We start from the raw sequence: 17833 nt of genomic DNA, 5'->3' as shown, positions 1-17833 counted from the left end.
ACTGGGGTTGTTCGGATAACCAATTATGTACGAAAAAATATATTAATTTATACTGTGTTGAAATTTTTCTCCTTTGCGTGTCGCTTTCCGTTGAATTTTTGTTGATGTTAAGTCTAACGAAGACTATTGTATCGTTAAAAATTATTTTTTATTTTATACAAACAAAATAAATATATTGAAAAATATAAAAACAATAAAAAATTATACTTCAGAAGTTAATTTAGTATCAAAAACGTAAAATATTTGAGTAGCCGAAGACATAGTCAAAGATTACAGCGCCACAGCACTGGCGAAAATTTAAATTTGTCGACTGGAATTCCTTCGGATAAACGATGCTCTACTGTATTCGCTTTTTATCATCATTAAATATCTATATATTCAACTCTAACATCTAACCTTTTTTTTTAAAAGTTAAACTTTTTCAAAATTAATTTTTTATTATTATTATAATTTCCTGTCTATTTTGCAATATTAGAAAATATTTAATATTTCTATTAAATTTTAAATTTACAATAAAATAAATTATAAAAAATTGATTCTAGAAATTCCTTATTTGTTTAAATTCATTATATTAAAATTGTAAATTGTTACTGGAATATTTCTAAATAAGATAGAACAAATCTATTTTAGAAATTATTTATTTGTAAAGAAAAGTTATCTGTTACCTGGAAGAAGTCAATCATTTAAAACAGCAAAGTATGTAATGCATCTCTCTATTTCTAACTTCAAAGTCTGTAATGCATCTCTCTATTTCTAACCATATATGTGCAGAGTAATAAATATTATAGATACAATCTGACAAACAAATAAAGTCTATAATGTGTGTGAGAGTCATATTCAGCTTGGCATGGAATACCTCAGGTAACCATTATAAACTTATTATAATTATATGAAAATTATATACAGTCGATCCCCCTATAAGACAGTAGATACGTTCCGTTCTTTATGAATCAATTTTGTAGGAATCACAACCAATCACAGCCCGACACATGTGAAGTTTACGGACTACGGCTGTTTGAAAGGTTTTCTTCCATAAAATTAATCAATTCTAGACTAATCTGACTCAACATTTCCAAAATACGTATATTTTTTTTTGGAAATAATCCATATAAACTATGCTATAAACAAAAAATTGTAGGATTACTTACTGAGTGTGCACTATTCGACATCGCCGTTGCTCAAGCTTGTTTTCGTCGCGACCGTGATTTCTGATGTTATTTTTCTGCGAAAACTTCGTTGAACTTTGGAGACGACATGTATATAAATAATTTTAATCACCGTTGAATAAGAAATGTTTCTTTCACAAGAAATGTATAAAATTACAGTGCCTATTTTACATACTGTACAGACAATAGCTCGCCTAAACTCTCCATAGCATGGCGCTAGACAGCGGAAAGTATATATATAATTATAATAAAGTTACAATAAATTAAGTTAATATATAATTATATATACAGTACCTAATTTATATATAATTTATATGTACAGATGATACTAAACTCAATTTACCCGCCTAAACTGTCCATAGCGAGGCGCTGGACGGCGGAAAGTAGTTCGGCTGCCTGATGACATTTTACGTAATTATAGGAGTTTTTTTTTTTACCGTTGTTTACGGATACCGCCACAATTTTTGTGTCGTCTTAATCGTAATTATAGGAACCCGTCTTATGGGGGATCTACTGTAATTATAAAATTACATGAAATTATAAACTTCAAAGAAATATGACTGTTGATTAAGTGGTATTGGGCACTGTAGTCATTTATATGAAAGTACGTCAATTAATTCAAAAAATTCCACAAATAAAAAATAAAATTTTTATTATATGAATAGCTGATATAATTATTTTAGATAAGTGAAGATGATGTAAAGGTTGTGGAAATTGTATCAAATAGAAATCATAAGAGCAATCATATTAATCTGTAGTATTGTATTGATAATTAAAATTGGGTAACAGTAATTAAATTGGAAATGGAATTAACAGAAAATGCTTTCAAAGTTCATTTAAAAAAATTCCTTTTGTAGAACTTAATAAATTTATCCAGATATATTTAAAAATAATTGAATAAAATTCCTGTTAATTCATTATTGAATGAACTGCCATATGAATTAACTGCAAAATTACTAGGTACTTGCTGAATTTCATATTTTTGTGTATATATTGTCTACTTGGACTTTGTTTATTAATAGGAGTTATTATACTACTGAATTTTCTGATTAGCAAAGGGAGGGAATCAAGATATTTTGTTTTTTGACTTTTCACTGATTCCCTCCCTCCCTTTGCTAATCAGAAAATTCAGCAGTATAATAAGTCCTATTAATAAACAAAGTCCAAGTAGACAATATATACACAAAAATGTAAAAAGGACAAAGAGGTAAAAAGAATTCATAATATTTTATTTAAACACTATAATTTTAATAAATTAAATAATATATCTTAATAGGATAATCAGCATACATTATATATATGAGAGAGAGATATTTTTTCAATATCTATAGTTTTTCAAAAACTTATTATTTTAATGATTTAATAATACATTTTTTGGAAAATATGCAAATCTGTATTAAAAAGTGGATACTTCTATAATATATGAGAGAGAGATATTTTTTCAATATCTATAGTTTTTCAAAAACTTATTATTTTAATGATTTAATAATACATTTTTTGGAAAATATGCAAATCTGTATTAAAAAGTGGATACTTCTATAAAATGTTAGCAAAAAATATTTGCGTTAAATGTGTAGTTCTAATGGATCACCAAGGCGATCCAGAACATGATGTGGGTAAGAATAATTGAGGACTGTACAACGAAATTTAGAGAAAAAAAAACCTTTATATATATATATCAAATTCCTTTTCGCGTTGACCCAATAAGTACTACAGAACATGAGCTATCGGCTTGTAACAATCTCATACGACTTTCGTCTCCTTAATATTACACACACTTTCGAAGTTCATGAATACCGATATCAAATCGCTCACAATGAATGTTACAGACGAATTATATAGCAGATCCACTACCCCGACATTTCATATAGGGCAGTCTCCTTTGTGAGTGGACATCCGATTGGAGCTGCGACCATGTGGAAACAAAAAAAAATCCTCCTTGGACTGGAATAATGGGCCACGAAAAACAGTTTAATGATGTTCTTTTACCCAACCTTAGTCAGATAATTCCCCGACGCATACCGAGTCCGATGTAACCTGATTCCTTCACTTACTTAGTTCAATCCGCTCTAAATTGCCGGTTCTTGTCCATATCCGGATCGAGTCCTGACTTCCTTTGTCCTGTTGGTCCCTCGTCTTCCCTTCCGCCGTCCAGAAATCACACAGAAGCAAGCCAAACTCTCCTTTCTTTCCTCACAGGTCGCCCTTTTTATAACTTCCTATACGCTCCTCCCTTCACCTCCACGTGGTCACCAAAGGGGCCAATCAAGGCACTGACAAAATCCACCATAAGGTGGCGCGCGATACAAAACTTTGAAAAGAACAAACAAAGAACCCGAACAAAGGTGTGACAACACACGGTATATAATAAAAAAAAATAAAATAATACACGTGCCTAGCACTACAAATGATTGAGTAACTTTTTTTTACAAAGAACACAATATTAGATACTGTACATTATCATATTAATTCTATAAGCATTCAAATAATTCAGTTTAAGAAACTCAACATGAATGTAATCTTGAACATCAGAAATCATGGTGTTTAAGATTATATTCATGTTGAATGTTAAAGTTCTAAACAAATATTTTCTATCTGCAACTGATGAAAGTTACTGGCATGACTTGTTATAACAGTAACCAATATTCTAATTGATTATGATTATTATTTTAAGATGATTCAAACTATCATTTTATTCTATTTACACACCTCAAAAGTGAAGTAACAATACCATGAAGGAATTTGTGTAGCCACATGCACATTGCAGGACAAGTAGAGATGACAGAGAGAAAACCATATGATTAAAAGAACAAATAAAGATATGCAACAGACACCTTTCAGTAATGAATATGGCTCCCATGAGCAGCTATACAGACCACTATACAGCAAGGCATACTTTTAATGAGATAATTAATGGTTTCCTGAGGTATTCCATGCCAAACTGCATCCACTATGGTACATGTCATCTATGATATGTGGCAGTGGTCCCTGTTGCACTTCACATCAAATGCGGTCCCACAAGTGTTCAATTGGAGAGAGATCCGGCAAGGCTATTGACTATTGGATGTGAATTCTGTTCAGGCTGGTGAGAGTTCACCATGTGACATGTGGTTGAGCATTGTCTTGCTGGAATAGCATGTCGTGTGTGGTCGAATTGTGGGGCCAGTGGCCAAATCACAGAACCCACAATTCATGTTACATACTGATCTACTGGAAATGTGCACCAGGGCTATCTGTTGATTGAACATGATGCCAGTGTGACACTCAGTGAAAAAAGCTGGCATGTAGTTTTCCCTGGGATACTGCCACACCCATCCATGACTGTCATTCCTCTACAGACAAACAAGATTCACCTGTAAACATTACCTGATGCCATTCAGTGGTCCCGTTGTGATGACGATGACACCATGCTGGGCTTTCATTCCTGTGTCGAGCAGTTAATGGCACCCCCATTGCTGGTTACCTTGTGTGCATCCCTACTTCATGCAACCTGCTGTGAATGATTTGGATGGACACTGTTTGTCACCATCAACAGGTGCTGTTGACAGTGACAGACAGCTTCAGATGTCACATGTCATGGTAAATTGGTCCCATCAGGACATTCAGTGAATTTGCCAGTTTCTGTGCACTGTTGTGATCCACTCCCTCTTTGGTGTGTTCATAGATGTTCCTGCATCCATTGTGTCACACATTGCTGGATGTGGACACAATGGACTGGTAGTATTCAGCTGTCACAAACCATTACTGATAGCATTTACTGCCTGAGCTGGCTGCTGGTCTTTATAGCCCAAAACTAGGTACCAGAGATGAGAGAGAGATGCAAACTTAATCATTTGCATATCTCTCTCATCTCTACTGGTCCTGCAATTTGCATTTGACTATGTGCATTTCTTCCTGGTGTTACAATTTCACTTTTGAGGAGTGTATAAACAATATAACATATATGGCTTTTTATTTTTAAGATTAAAAAATGTTTATCTTTTATTAATTTCAAAATAAAAATTATTTTGCTTATGTTTATATTTAAACATAATAAATAAATAGCTGTTTAAAAATGGAATAATTATGTGCTTTCAAAAATTTTAAAATTTTATTTTGTCTATGAATAGATATTGCATAAAGAAGAATTAGGTGCAAGTGAAACTGAAAGGCAAATTATGCATCGTATGGAACAGTTATCCTCTACAACTCAGAAGAAAAGATCATCTGAAAAGAGTGAACATGATCTTGATGAAATTTCACCCAAGACTAGTCCAGCCAAAGTAGGTTAAATTTTTATGAATATAATTTTTTAAATTTAATTTTTCACAAAAAGAACAATAATATAAAAAACGATGTGCAAAAAATGAATTCATGTTTAAAAACTTTATTATTTATGAATTGGTGAAAATTTAACTAAAAAAAATTCTGAATATTAAGATTTTGAAATTTCTTGCTTTTATTGAAAACTGAAATTGTATAAATGATATAGGGCATGAAGATTATTATTAGATGAGATGTCTGATGAGTTATTTTAAAAATTTATAGTAAAAACTTAATATTTTGGAATAGTAAGTAAAGAAACAATTTTAAGAAATGAGTATTTGGACATAATTGAGTAATTTTATTCCAGTTAATGAAATAAAGAATTATGTGAATTTGTTAATAATTATAAATCTGAGCTTTTTATAGATGTAGATAATGAATATAAAATTATATTGTAAAATAAAAATTGTTTTTAAATTTAGGAAATATTGCTTTTATTTTTTATACTTAAAATTTGTTATATGGAAGATGAAACTTTTGAAAAAAGTCAGTAATATTACAGTTTATATTGAAATATAACAAATAATTTTATTGGTTTGATACAACTTTTGCTAATTTTACAACTGGAAATGCACCAAAGACAAAATAAACAAAACTGTAATTAATTAATATGTTTGATGAAAATTTATTTTTGTCTTTGATTGATTCTTAGTTGTTAAAATAAAAAAAATTACTTGCAAGTGAAACTATATTTTACAAAGAGAAGTTAATAAAAATATTTTATTAAGATTTGTTTATCTGAATTGATTATGTTTGCTAATAGATTTTCAATTGTACATCATATTTATAAAACATTCCTTATATCATTTTATCTGAGTATAGTGTTGGATTCAAAGTATGAATTGTGTAAATATTTGTACAAATAAAAAATTGTACTCCTATATGTACAAATGTTTTTGAACTTATATTTTAAATAAAATGATAACTTTTTTATTTAATTATATTATCAGAGTGTACCTAGAAGAGATATACCAACTCCTCCTCCTCCTGTTGATACCCTATTATGCTCTCCTAGTACTTCTCTTAAAACAAGCTCTCATGGTGCTAAATTTGTGCGTGTTGTAACATCTGATGGACGCCAGGTATGTTATTTGTTTTAATACATTAGTGTTAGTAAAAAGAAATAGGACTATGAGTACATTCACTACAATTTATCACATCTATGAGAATATTCGGGAGTTATTTCAGAATGACAACATTAATATACATCTATGGGAGACTTTACACTTTAGATGAATAATTGCATGATCATATCTAAAAGAAAGGAGTCTCAAAACTAAATATTCTAAATTATAAAGAAATAAAAACACAAAAATAGCAGATGAAATTTTACCTATTATACCACCTGCATTTGAAATTCAGCTATATTCAGCTAATATCTTTGCCTATGACAGTCAGTTGCATAACTAGAAAAAAGATGTGATGTGCCTGATGTATCACAAGGAAATTATATTTAAAAAATCATAAAGTAATGAATATTAGCATATTTGTTGCTTTATATAACTAATAAGAAACTTTAAAGTTATTTCATTTTTTAAATAAAAGTATAAATTTTAAAAACACATTAAAAACTTACTCTTTTAAGACTGATTTGGAAAAATACACCAAATTTAAAATGAAAAAGTGTCAAGATGATTAAGCTAATTTCCATTTTAAAAAATATTTTTAGAATGTTGTTATTTTTTCATCTATACATAATACAACCCTTTTAATATTCCAGTCAAAACTAATTTTGGATTCAAACAAAATCACATTTTCAAAATTACAAGATTGGATAAGGCAAGAATTTTTAATTCCACCAGCTCAGCAACGAATAAAATATGGATTTCCTCCTCAAGAATTGCATCCTCCAAGTGATGGACAGAAAGATAAAGGAATTATTTTGTCACATGGAGAGAGAATGATTGTAGAAGTTTTGCCTGAGAACAAAGAACAGAAAAATACAGCACAAAGTACAAGTAAGTATATATGTTCTGGTGTATAATGGTCTGTTGCGTAAATATACACAAATATTAAATAAATAAATTGTTCCAATTTAAATTATTCTGCTATATCATCTTAGAATTCATTACTTTATACATAATGAATGGAACAAAAGCACTTAATTTAAATGTAAAATAATAATGAATTATACACAAAAACATGTCTTAACTATTTAATAAAAATTTATTGCCAGAACAATAAGTATAAACTTGGAAAAATTACAAAAAAAAAAAAAAAGAATTTTTTATGGATGGATGAACTTTAAAAATATTTTTCTTTTTAGTCCCTTTGTACACCAGCTGGAAATAACAATTTCACAGCAGAGTTGACTTTTATTTGGAGGCTTTTTTTTAATTAAATGTATAATTTTTATAAGCTTTTATGCTACCACCAGAGGGTAAACTCTAATGTTTTGTGTGCCAAAGGGAACAAGCCTCCAAATAAAGGTCAACTTGACGTGAAATTGTTATTTCCTGCTGGTGTACAAAGGGACTAAAAAGGAAGAGGACACTTTAAAGTTCATTCATGGGGGAAATTTTTTTGTAATTTTTCCAAATGTCTTAACTAATTTTTCTACCATAATTTTTAAAAACCAATCTCAATTTGTTAGTTAAAAATCATCATCAATGCTGAAGGGAAAGATAATTTTTTAATTAATTACTTCAAATTGAACATACGGTTCCTGGATATGCAATTAGATCAGAAACTAACCGCTATCAATTGTTTCCTTTTTTTTTAAAATGACTACTTAAATTTTACTTTTATATATTGAATACAAATGATAATATTAAAATGCTATTTCAGTTAATAAGCAACCAAAATAAAAATTCATCTATTATAAATGATACATGGTATCAAAAATTTTAAAAAATTATTCAGTCTTTTGGTATTTATGTGTTGCTCCTCAACTCAACTGAAGACAATTGTAAATATGCATATTCTTTAATGATGAATACTGCTTTGTCTCAATCAATTGTTAAAGATCAAGATTCCATTTTAAACTCGACTTATTATTGGTATCTGAATATGTTGCACTTTCCATCAAATTCGAATATTATGTCAAATTAAATATTAAGCACAAGTTAATTCAAATTTGACTTAATTATAATTCGTTACTGATTGGTAACATTTATATTGATTTCTCAAAAAATTGTTATTGGTGTAAAACCGAATCTTTTAATTTATATCATATTCTCACCATATGTCCAGCAATCGAAGAAGCACAATGTAAATTTAAAATTAAAGAAATATTTGGAGCTAATTATGAAAATTTTCGATCTAATCTTGACAATTTACCATTATGTAAGATGTATAAGATTCATAATTTTTTTTATTCATATTTTAAATAAGTTGAACAATGGTCTTGATTATTGAATAGTAAATATGTTATGTAACACTAATTTAATGTAACAAAATTAAACAAATATCCTTGTTATTTTTGTTAATGCCCCCTGTAACAAGATTTTCTTATTACATTAAAATGATTGAATGATGATAATTTTTTAATTAACTGAACTATTATTTAATTGCATTGTAATTTGGTAAATTAAAGAATAAAATATATCCTTGCAAATTTTCAATTGTATTACAATTGGTTTGTGAACCAACCAGTCTAAAACTTGAACATCACCTTTAAAAATCATTCAAAAGTTGAATTTTTTGAATATACTAGAGCATTCTCTTTTTGAAAATTGGGTATATTAGTAATTTCTCCCAGTATTGTAGTAAATAGATATCTAGCATTTTTTTTACTATATAGCATTCACACATCTTGTACAAATGTTAGTTTAGTTAGTTATACTCTCTTGTAGATTTTGCTTTCAAGTGGTCAAATAATTTATTTAACTACTTAACAGTGAGATCTATAAAAATGTTTGATTTAAATGTCCATTCAGAATTAATTTCAGTTTGATTTAATAGAATTATTTCATTATTAAGTGCATTAAAACATGGAGAGATAAATACTAATGGTGATAAAATTTTATTTTGTCAGAATAAAGAATATATTTTAAATCTGTGTTTATCATATTTAAATAATATAAGGATCCTTTTTGAAAGAAAAAACTGAAAGATTTGATTAAGTTTATTACACACCATAGATTTTAAAAAATTTTAATTCTGATGAACATAATTCAGTAGAAAGTTTTAGCTATTTCTAATTTAATTTAATTTTTTTTTTGGGGCTGAAGTTATATTTTATATGAGCTTTATTTATTTTATATAAATATATTCGCTGAAGAGTTAATACATTAGCCTCTATATAATCCATGATTACAATAAGAAATGTTATCAAAATTAGCAGGACTCAAAACATACAATACATTGATACAGTAATTACAGTAAGAGAAGTTTCATAAAGATAAAAATTCTAAATAAGTCTTTTCATGCTAACAGATGTAATATGAAATTATTATTAGTTGTAATTGGTTTCAACTAGTGCTTTAACTTAATCATTCTAATTGCTATTTACTTTCATTACACTAGTGGTTTTTGTCAAGTTGGTGGTAGACAAACATTTACTAACATTAAAATCTTCTCTAATTATATTTACCCTGTTTTTTTAAGTGAGTCCCAGTCTACTGTATTTAAATTATTAAATTGCTATGTTAATAATAATAATAATAATAATAATAACTCTCCCGTGGTCACCACCTGGTCGTGATGGGAGAGCCCAGTAATTTTACTGAACCATAGGGCAATGCAGGCTGGAGCACAAGCTCCTGGTAGGGACACCCATGCCAGTAAGGTCTATGGGGAGAAATGAAGCTAAGAGTGACCACACACCCACATTCTGTGGAGAAATTTATGATGGTAGTAACCAGATCAAAGTATGATACCGGCTCGGACGTCGCCCGGGTTAACAAGGTCCGCGTTCGTGGGTTAGGCAGAGGCTCACGTTCGAAAAATAGGCTCCAGTCTCCCTTGGTTACCAGTGGCGAAAGCAGCGCTGGCCCAAGCATGGCTACTGCAATGCCCTCAACAGATGTGAGGAATCAACCTAGCCTTGGTGTTTCTGTGGCAATGCATCCACAGACCACAAAGGCTGGAAAACCACGCCAACGGATGAAATGGACAACAGAAATGAACGAGTTTATCATCCGCACTTACTACACCATCACAAGACTCGAAACAAACATGACAGCATACAGACAACAACTACACCACATATTCACACAACAATATCCTCACCTCACTGTCACCGAACAAAGGGTTGTTGATCAAAAACGAACAATTATACACAACAACCTTATCCCACAAACAACACTTGAACTTATCAAACAACAGGTTGCTGATCAAATACATCAACAGACAGAAACATTTAACATTAATGAAGATCACGTAACCTGTCAGGATAATCCAGCAACAAGCACTGATTACAGCACACACACAACAAGTACCACTAATGATACTGCAGGCACTTCCCCATCCATCACTGATAACGTAGACATAGAATTAGTTAATACGCTCTCACTTATATTTCAGGAAACACTCATTAAATATACTGGTACAGATCCCACACAAAGACCACGAATACCAAAAATCAACACGTCAAAGGCAGTAGGAAAAACACTAGATTATGTAAACACTCACTTACTACCAAACTACATTCATTCAATTTCTACACTTACAGACATTCATACATTAGTTTATGCTGGGGCAGTCACAGTAGTAACACACCATGGACTGAAAATACACTCACAGACAGACACACACAAAACACAATTCTATCATAAGCCTGCCTGGCAGAGAAGAATAGAAACACAAATAAATGACATTAGACAGCAATTAGGCAGGCTGACACAATACACTAAAAACAACATAACACCCAAATTAAAGAAACAACTCAAAAACATTTTCAAGAAAATCAAAACACACACAAAACACGAACATCACAACACACACATTACAGAATACATCGATACACTAAAACAAAAACTCGCAGCCAAAGCACGTAGACTCAAACGATACAAAACATGTACACTACGAAAACAACAAAATAAATTATTCACAAACAATGAAAAACTTTTCTACAGACAAATCAGTACCAAAACAAACACTGATACACAGCACAGTGGCACACCAACAGAAGAAGAACTCACAACTTATTGGTCTTCTCTTTGGTCCAATGCTGTTACACACAATGCTGATGCAGGCTGGATCGAGGAGGAGAACAGAAACTTGCACAACATACCAACTATGCCCTGTGCTGAAATAAACGTACACGACATTCGCTACGCTGTTAACAGAACACACAACTGGAAGACACCTGGTGTAGACAACATTCACAATTTCTGGTACAAAAAGTTTACATCACTGCACCAGGAACTAGCTAAACATCTAACACACATCATCATCAATCCACAAGACATGCCAAAATTTCTTACTCAGGGCATCACCTACATGAAACCTAAAAACAACAAAACCACAGACCCCACACAATACAGACCAATTACATGTCTTCCAACACTCTACAAATTATTGACATCCTGTATCACAAACAAAATATACAAACATGTTGAAGAACACGACATTCTTACAGAACAACAAAAAGGTTGCCGTAGAAATCACAGGGGATGCAAAGAACAGTTACTCATAGATTCAGTCATTCTACGGCAAGCACACAAACAACACAGAAACATACACATGGCATATATAGACTACAGAAAAGCATTCGACAGTGTTCCACACAGTTGGCTGCTACATATTCTACACATGTACAAAATACATCCATCACTCATTGCATTCTTCGAAAACACTATGCAGCACTGGAGAACAACACTACATCTCAGGGTTAGTAACACTTCCATACAAACAAACGAAATATTCATTAGGCGAGGAATTTTTCAAGGAGATTCCTTGAGTCCTCTCTGGTTCTGCCTAGCCCTGAATCCATTATCCAACATGTTAAACAACACGCAATATGGCTACAATATCAGACATGAAAAAACAACACAGTTTACACTGTCACATCTCATGTACATGGACGACATAAAACTTTATGCATCCACACAAAAACAACTTCATCAACTCCTACAAATCACACATTCATACACTAAGGACATACAAATGGAGTTTGGCCTAGACAAATGCAAAAAACTTCACATAGAAAAAGGAATCCTGAAGAAAGAAGATTTTGCACTTGGAAATGGAGACGTTATTGAATCCATGGAAGAGGGCGAGTTCTACAAGTACTTAGGATTCCAACAGGCCAAACTAACAGAACATACACAAATAAAGCAACGATTAATTAAAGAATACCAAAGTAGGTTAAACGCTATACTTAGAACACAGTTAAATGCAAAACACACAGTTAAAGCAATAAACACATATGTCATCCCAGTACTCACATACTCTTTTGGAGTTATACATTGGACTCACACAGATCTCGAGCAACTCCAAAGGAAAACAAGAACAACACTTACTAAGCATAAACAACATCATCCTAAATCCGCCACAGAAAGATTAACCCTTCCACGTAAAGAAGGCGGACGTGGCCTGATTGACATAGTTAACCTTCACTACAAACAAATACAGTCACTGCGAGAGTTTTTCTACAAGAAACAAGAAACATCACAGTTACATAAAGCAGTAACTCTAGCAGACTCAAATAACACACCATTAAACTTACACTCACAACATACAGACATGACACAACATATAAAAAGCATAGACAACATTAAGCAATCATGGGCTCAAAAGGCTCTCCATGGCAGGCATCCTTACGACCTGGCCCAGGATTTTGTTGACAAAACTGCGTCAAACAGCTGGTTAGATCGGGGATGCCTCTTTGGGGAGACGGAAGGATTCATGATTGCCATACAGGATCAGGTCATAAATACTAAAAACTACAGAAAACACATACTCAAAGATACAACACTCACAAATGACACATGCAGAAAATGTCACATCATGCCAGAAACTATACAACACATCACTTCTGGTTGCAAGCTCTTGGCACAGACAGATTACTTACATAGACACAATCAAGTAGCAAATATAATACACCAAGAGCTTGCAAAGAAACACAAATTGGCAGACATCCACGAACCATACTACAAGTATATTCCACAGACAGTATTGGAAAATAACACGCACAAAATGTATTACGACAGAGCCATAATCACAGATAAAACAATTTACCACAACAGACCAGACATCACACTCATTGACAAACACAATAAAATCACATACATTATAGACATAGCCATTCCAAACACTCACAATGTACAAAACACATGCACTGAAAAAATTAGCAAGTACACAGAACTTGCCCAGGAAATAAGGCATCTATGGAGGATGGATAGGGTAGTTATTGTACCTGTTGTTCTTTCCTGTACAGGTGTGATACCACACACACTACACAAAAGCCTGGGAACATTAGAATTGAGTAGAAATACATACATAACACTACAGAAGGCCACTATATTGAATACATGCCACATTGTTAGGAAATTCCTGAATACAGACACTGACACACTTATTTAATTTTAGTTTTGTTTTGGTTGCTATGCCTTGACTCTGGTCCGGCATAGTAAACAGCCACCGGTGTGAACCGAGTAAAACTCACTAAACTCAACATAATAATAATAATATATATATATATAAAATAGTTGTTGTTATTTAATTTATAGGTAATAGTCAAGATCCTTTAGATTCTGCATTACTCTCATTATTAATAACTGCAAATATTTCTGGAAGTACAGTTTGGGAATTTGTTCAGAAACATCCTCATTTTTTTGATTCGGGTGGACTCTTTTATCGTCAGGCCGAACGGGATTTAGGTTTATCAGATGGAAAGCATTGTCATTTACCACTTCTTCCAAATAAGGTAAATTAATTATTATATAACATCATCCCAAGATGATTTTCATTTATATAAAAATATATTTGGACATAATATTATATAAATAATATGGTGGTCTTGATTATCCAGCTTAAATGGAATGGTTTGAATAAGAAAACTAGAACCATTCAATATATATAATATGAGCTATATTTGAAAATAGTCTGTAAATGCATTTATTAATTTTCGTTACTATACAGTAATCACAATTTTAAGAGATCTTATAATTTTTCTATGTAATAAATGTTGTAAAATAATTTTTAAACATCCACAACAAAATTTAGTAAAAATAAAATGATTTAATGATATATAAATCAATACTTTTTGTATTTTATGTTATTTGATGGAAATAAATTTTAATTCAATTTAACTTTTAGACTTTCAGGTATAATGCTGCTCAGGACAGATTAGAATTATGTTTAGAACCACATGGACATTTTCCAGTTACAGAAAAGATAGACAGTCTCATTAAAAAGATTGAAACTGAAAAAAAAAGTGGGGATATGTTTAAATCTGTTGCAAGTGGCGTAATAAATGTCGGATCTAAACAAACGACCGTTCCCACAGCTTTTCAAGGTACAGGACATGTACTTAGAGCTCCAATTGATGGTTTAGCTGAAAAAGAGGAAGAAAAAATTATAGGAACTAATCTAGAGGATACAGTTGGAGATAGTTCTGCACTTTCTCTGTTGCCATCCGATAGAACAGATGAATCAAATACTTCACAAAATGTTAGTATTAACAATTTTGTCATTATCAAATTTGCATGGGACTAAATAAATTATTGTTTTATCAATATTATATATTATACTATCCCGGTTAAAGATTATATTTCCACATATACTTTTTTGCATGATGTAGAATTTGTAATTTATAATGCTTTCTTCAGTTATTGAAATTAAGTAGTGAAATTATTCATTAGTAGCATACTACTTTATTGTAAACAATTGAATTATAGAATTTGCTCAATTAATTACAGCATTCCAATAAATTTTAGATATGGAATATAAAGATTTCATAGATTGTTGAACAGGTCTAGCTTAAACATTATAAAATACAGTAGAGCATTGATTATCTGAATACCAATCAGCCGAAACATCGATTAACCGAAAGCGTTCCAGCCAGCAAATTCAAATTTTTGCTAAGGCTGTGGCATTGCAGCACTCTTCACCTCCCTGCCAAACCAAACTGTATGCCTAGTTTAATGTATTACATTATATAAACTATGTATTTGTAGGAGGTGTGATACAAATTATATACAGTACAGTTTTGTGTTTAATATATTTTTTTGTAAATGATCAGTTATCCAAACAACCCCAGTCTTGAATTATCAATGCTCTACTATAATTTATGTAAAGTACATTGCTGGGAAGAATTTACATCCTTTTATATGAAAGTGCTGAAAACAACAAAACATTTGTACAATTTGTCAAATAATTTTATTCTTATAATTATTTATAAAAGTATTAGTCATAACTTAATGTTATTTTGTGATCAATACTTATTCTTCAAAGTGTCACTATAAACTAGAACAAAAATATTTATGGATCTTATTTTTACTTCTGATCTTATTGATGCTTTGTGATATTTTAGCATTAAAGTTTGGTTAAGTTGTCATATCTGGCATTGTTCAAAAAATAAATCTGCTAATTATAAATTTGTATTTTTATTACTTTTTTTGAGTTCATAATTAGTTTTGAGTATTTTATTCCTAAAAACTCATGAAATTTTATTTGAATCTGAACTAAATGAAAACAAGTTCACTGTTTCATAAAAATACAAAAGGAAGAATGCATTACTACTTCTGACTGGAGCCTAGTAGATCCAAGTAAGAAACAGTTCCAACCCAGAACTTCCCATCTCCATTAAAGAATCTTAATATATATTATGTTAATTGTTTCAGCAGAATTTTTTTTTCAATTTAGAAAATGCTAACTGTTGGGAAACCAATCACCTGGCACTTTGACCTAAACGTGAAACATACTTAGTTTCTGATTATCCTCTGACTTATAGCGACAGAATTTCAAATGATTGAATGCACTCTACTAGTATCCATAAAAAACAGCAATTTTAGATTCTCCCAAATTAAACTATGAAAACTAACAATGCATAGAAATTTCATTTCAAAGAATTGGGTCCTAATCATCATTTATAAATGAAGCATGCAATGCCATGCCATTTTTTTCTAAATGTTTGCATTTAGAATTCAATTTTTCAATAAATGTTTTCTGCCACAAAAGAATATTGTGGCGATATTTAGATGATGAATTTAAAGTGACAGAGTGCAAGTCTTGTGACTTTTGGCATGTAAAATGTTGTGGCTTATATCTACATCATTTTGATAGTCCAGAGAATTTGTAACCTAGTGAGTTTTTTTTACCATTTTATTGTAAAATTGAAATGAATTCATTCATTAGAAAAAATGTTTTTTACCTATTCTGAAAAGTTTCTTTTTTGGCATTGCACCCTTCAAATAATAACAAATAGCACAATTTACATTTTAATATTGTTTCATAATTATGAAACAATATGAAAGTGTGTTTCTAGTACAGAAAGTCCATTAGACCACAAATATTTACATATTGTTGTATTAATAAAATACCAAAAATCTTTAAAAATGTAATTGGTTCTCAGATCCCACATTATAAAGTGTAATTTGCAATACAGTAATCACTAACAACATTAATAAGATGCTTCTTTGACTGAGGTTTATTCCATTTTAGATTTGTGTATTTATACAACAGTTATTTAACGTTAAAAAAATCTAGTAATAAGCAATAATGAAAATAAGTTTGCAATGAAGTGTTGTGGATCAAATGATACTATTTTATTACATTATGAAAAATGTTGAAACTTGATAAGAGAAATAATAAAGCTTGCCTGAAATGAATAATTTGTCATTTTTTGATTTTAGGATACAAAGGAGGCGAGAGATAGTAGTAAAGAAGTTTCAGAACCGATGGAGACAGACAACCTGTAATTAATAAGAAATAATTTAATTCTGTGATAAAAAGTAATGTACATCTATGTGTATATGTATATACAGTTATACAGCCGGAATATCTGTATAAATATGCAGTTTTTTCATTTGTGTAATATTATAAGAATGAGAAGTCCATCCTCAAATATTTATATATGTAAAATTTTTTAAGTTCGGACAATAACGAATTTTAAATTGTACATAAAATCGAAACATTCGACGTGGCCGCCCACACCGCGACGGAGGTTTCAAAAATAATTTACTACCTTCTATTGATTTTTACACTATTTCCATTGTAAAGACTGTTTTTCTTTAGTAAATATATTAAAATTTTGTATTACTTTTTTTATTAATAACAATGATCTGTGAATTTTAATGTTCTGTTAAAAGTACAATTAATAAAACTTATCAATTGCTCTAAGATTATAAATTTGTTTACTTAGAAACGATACAAATGCATTGGCCGGCAATACAAAGTAAACATCTGTAGATTTTATTCACACTTACACAGATTTGTGACATGAAATACTGGGATTTTTAAATCAAATTTGTTTT

General features: G+C 30.7%; 1 protein-coding gene across 1 annotated transcript in view; it reads left to right on the top strand.

Annotated features, from left to right (window-relative positions):
* Positions 1 to 17591, top strand: part of LOC111629898 (deubiquitinating protein VCIP135-like) — an 86898-nt gene extending 69307 nt beyond the window's left edge. Inside the window, exons 11-16 of the mRNA XM_023373826.1 lie at positions 5276 to 5428; positions 6422 to 6553; positions 7192 to 7429; positions 14087 to 14283; positions 14676 to 15029; positions 17213 to 17591. Of these exons, the coding sequence (XP_023229594.1) occupies positions 5276 to 5428; positions 6422 to 6553; positions 7192 to 7429; positions 14087 to 14283; positions 14676 to 15029; positions 17213 to 17278 (1140 nt within the window). The 3' untranslated portion in view covers positions 17279 to 17591. The remainder of the gene's footprint in view (positions 1 to 5275; positions 5429 to 6421; positions 6554 to 7191; positions 7430 to 14086; positions 14284 to 14675; positions 15030 to 17212) is intronic.
* Positions 17592 to 17833: the final 242 nt, after the last annotated feature.

This window comes from Centruroides sculpturatus, unplaced genomic scaffold (assembly GCF_000671375.1).
Source record: "Centruroides sculpturatus isolate CEXI.00-Female unplaced genomic scaffold, Cexi_2.0 scaffold528, whole genome shotgun sequence".
NCBI classification, from domain to species: domain Eukaryota; kingdom Metazoa; phylum Arthropoda; class Arachnida; order Scorpiones; family Buthidae; genus Centruroides; species Centruroides sculpturatus.
This window is presented reverse-complemented; position numbering and strand designations above follow the sequence as displayed.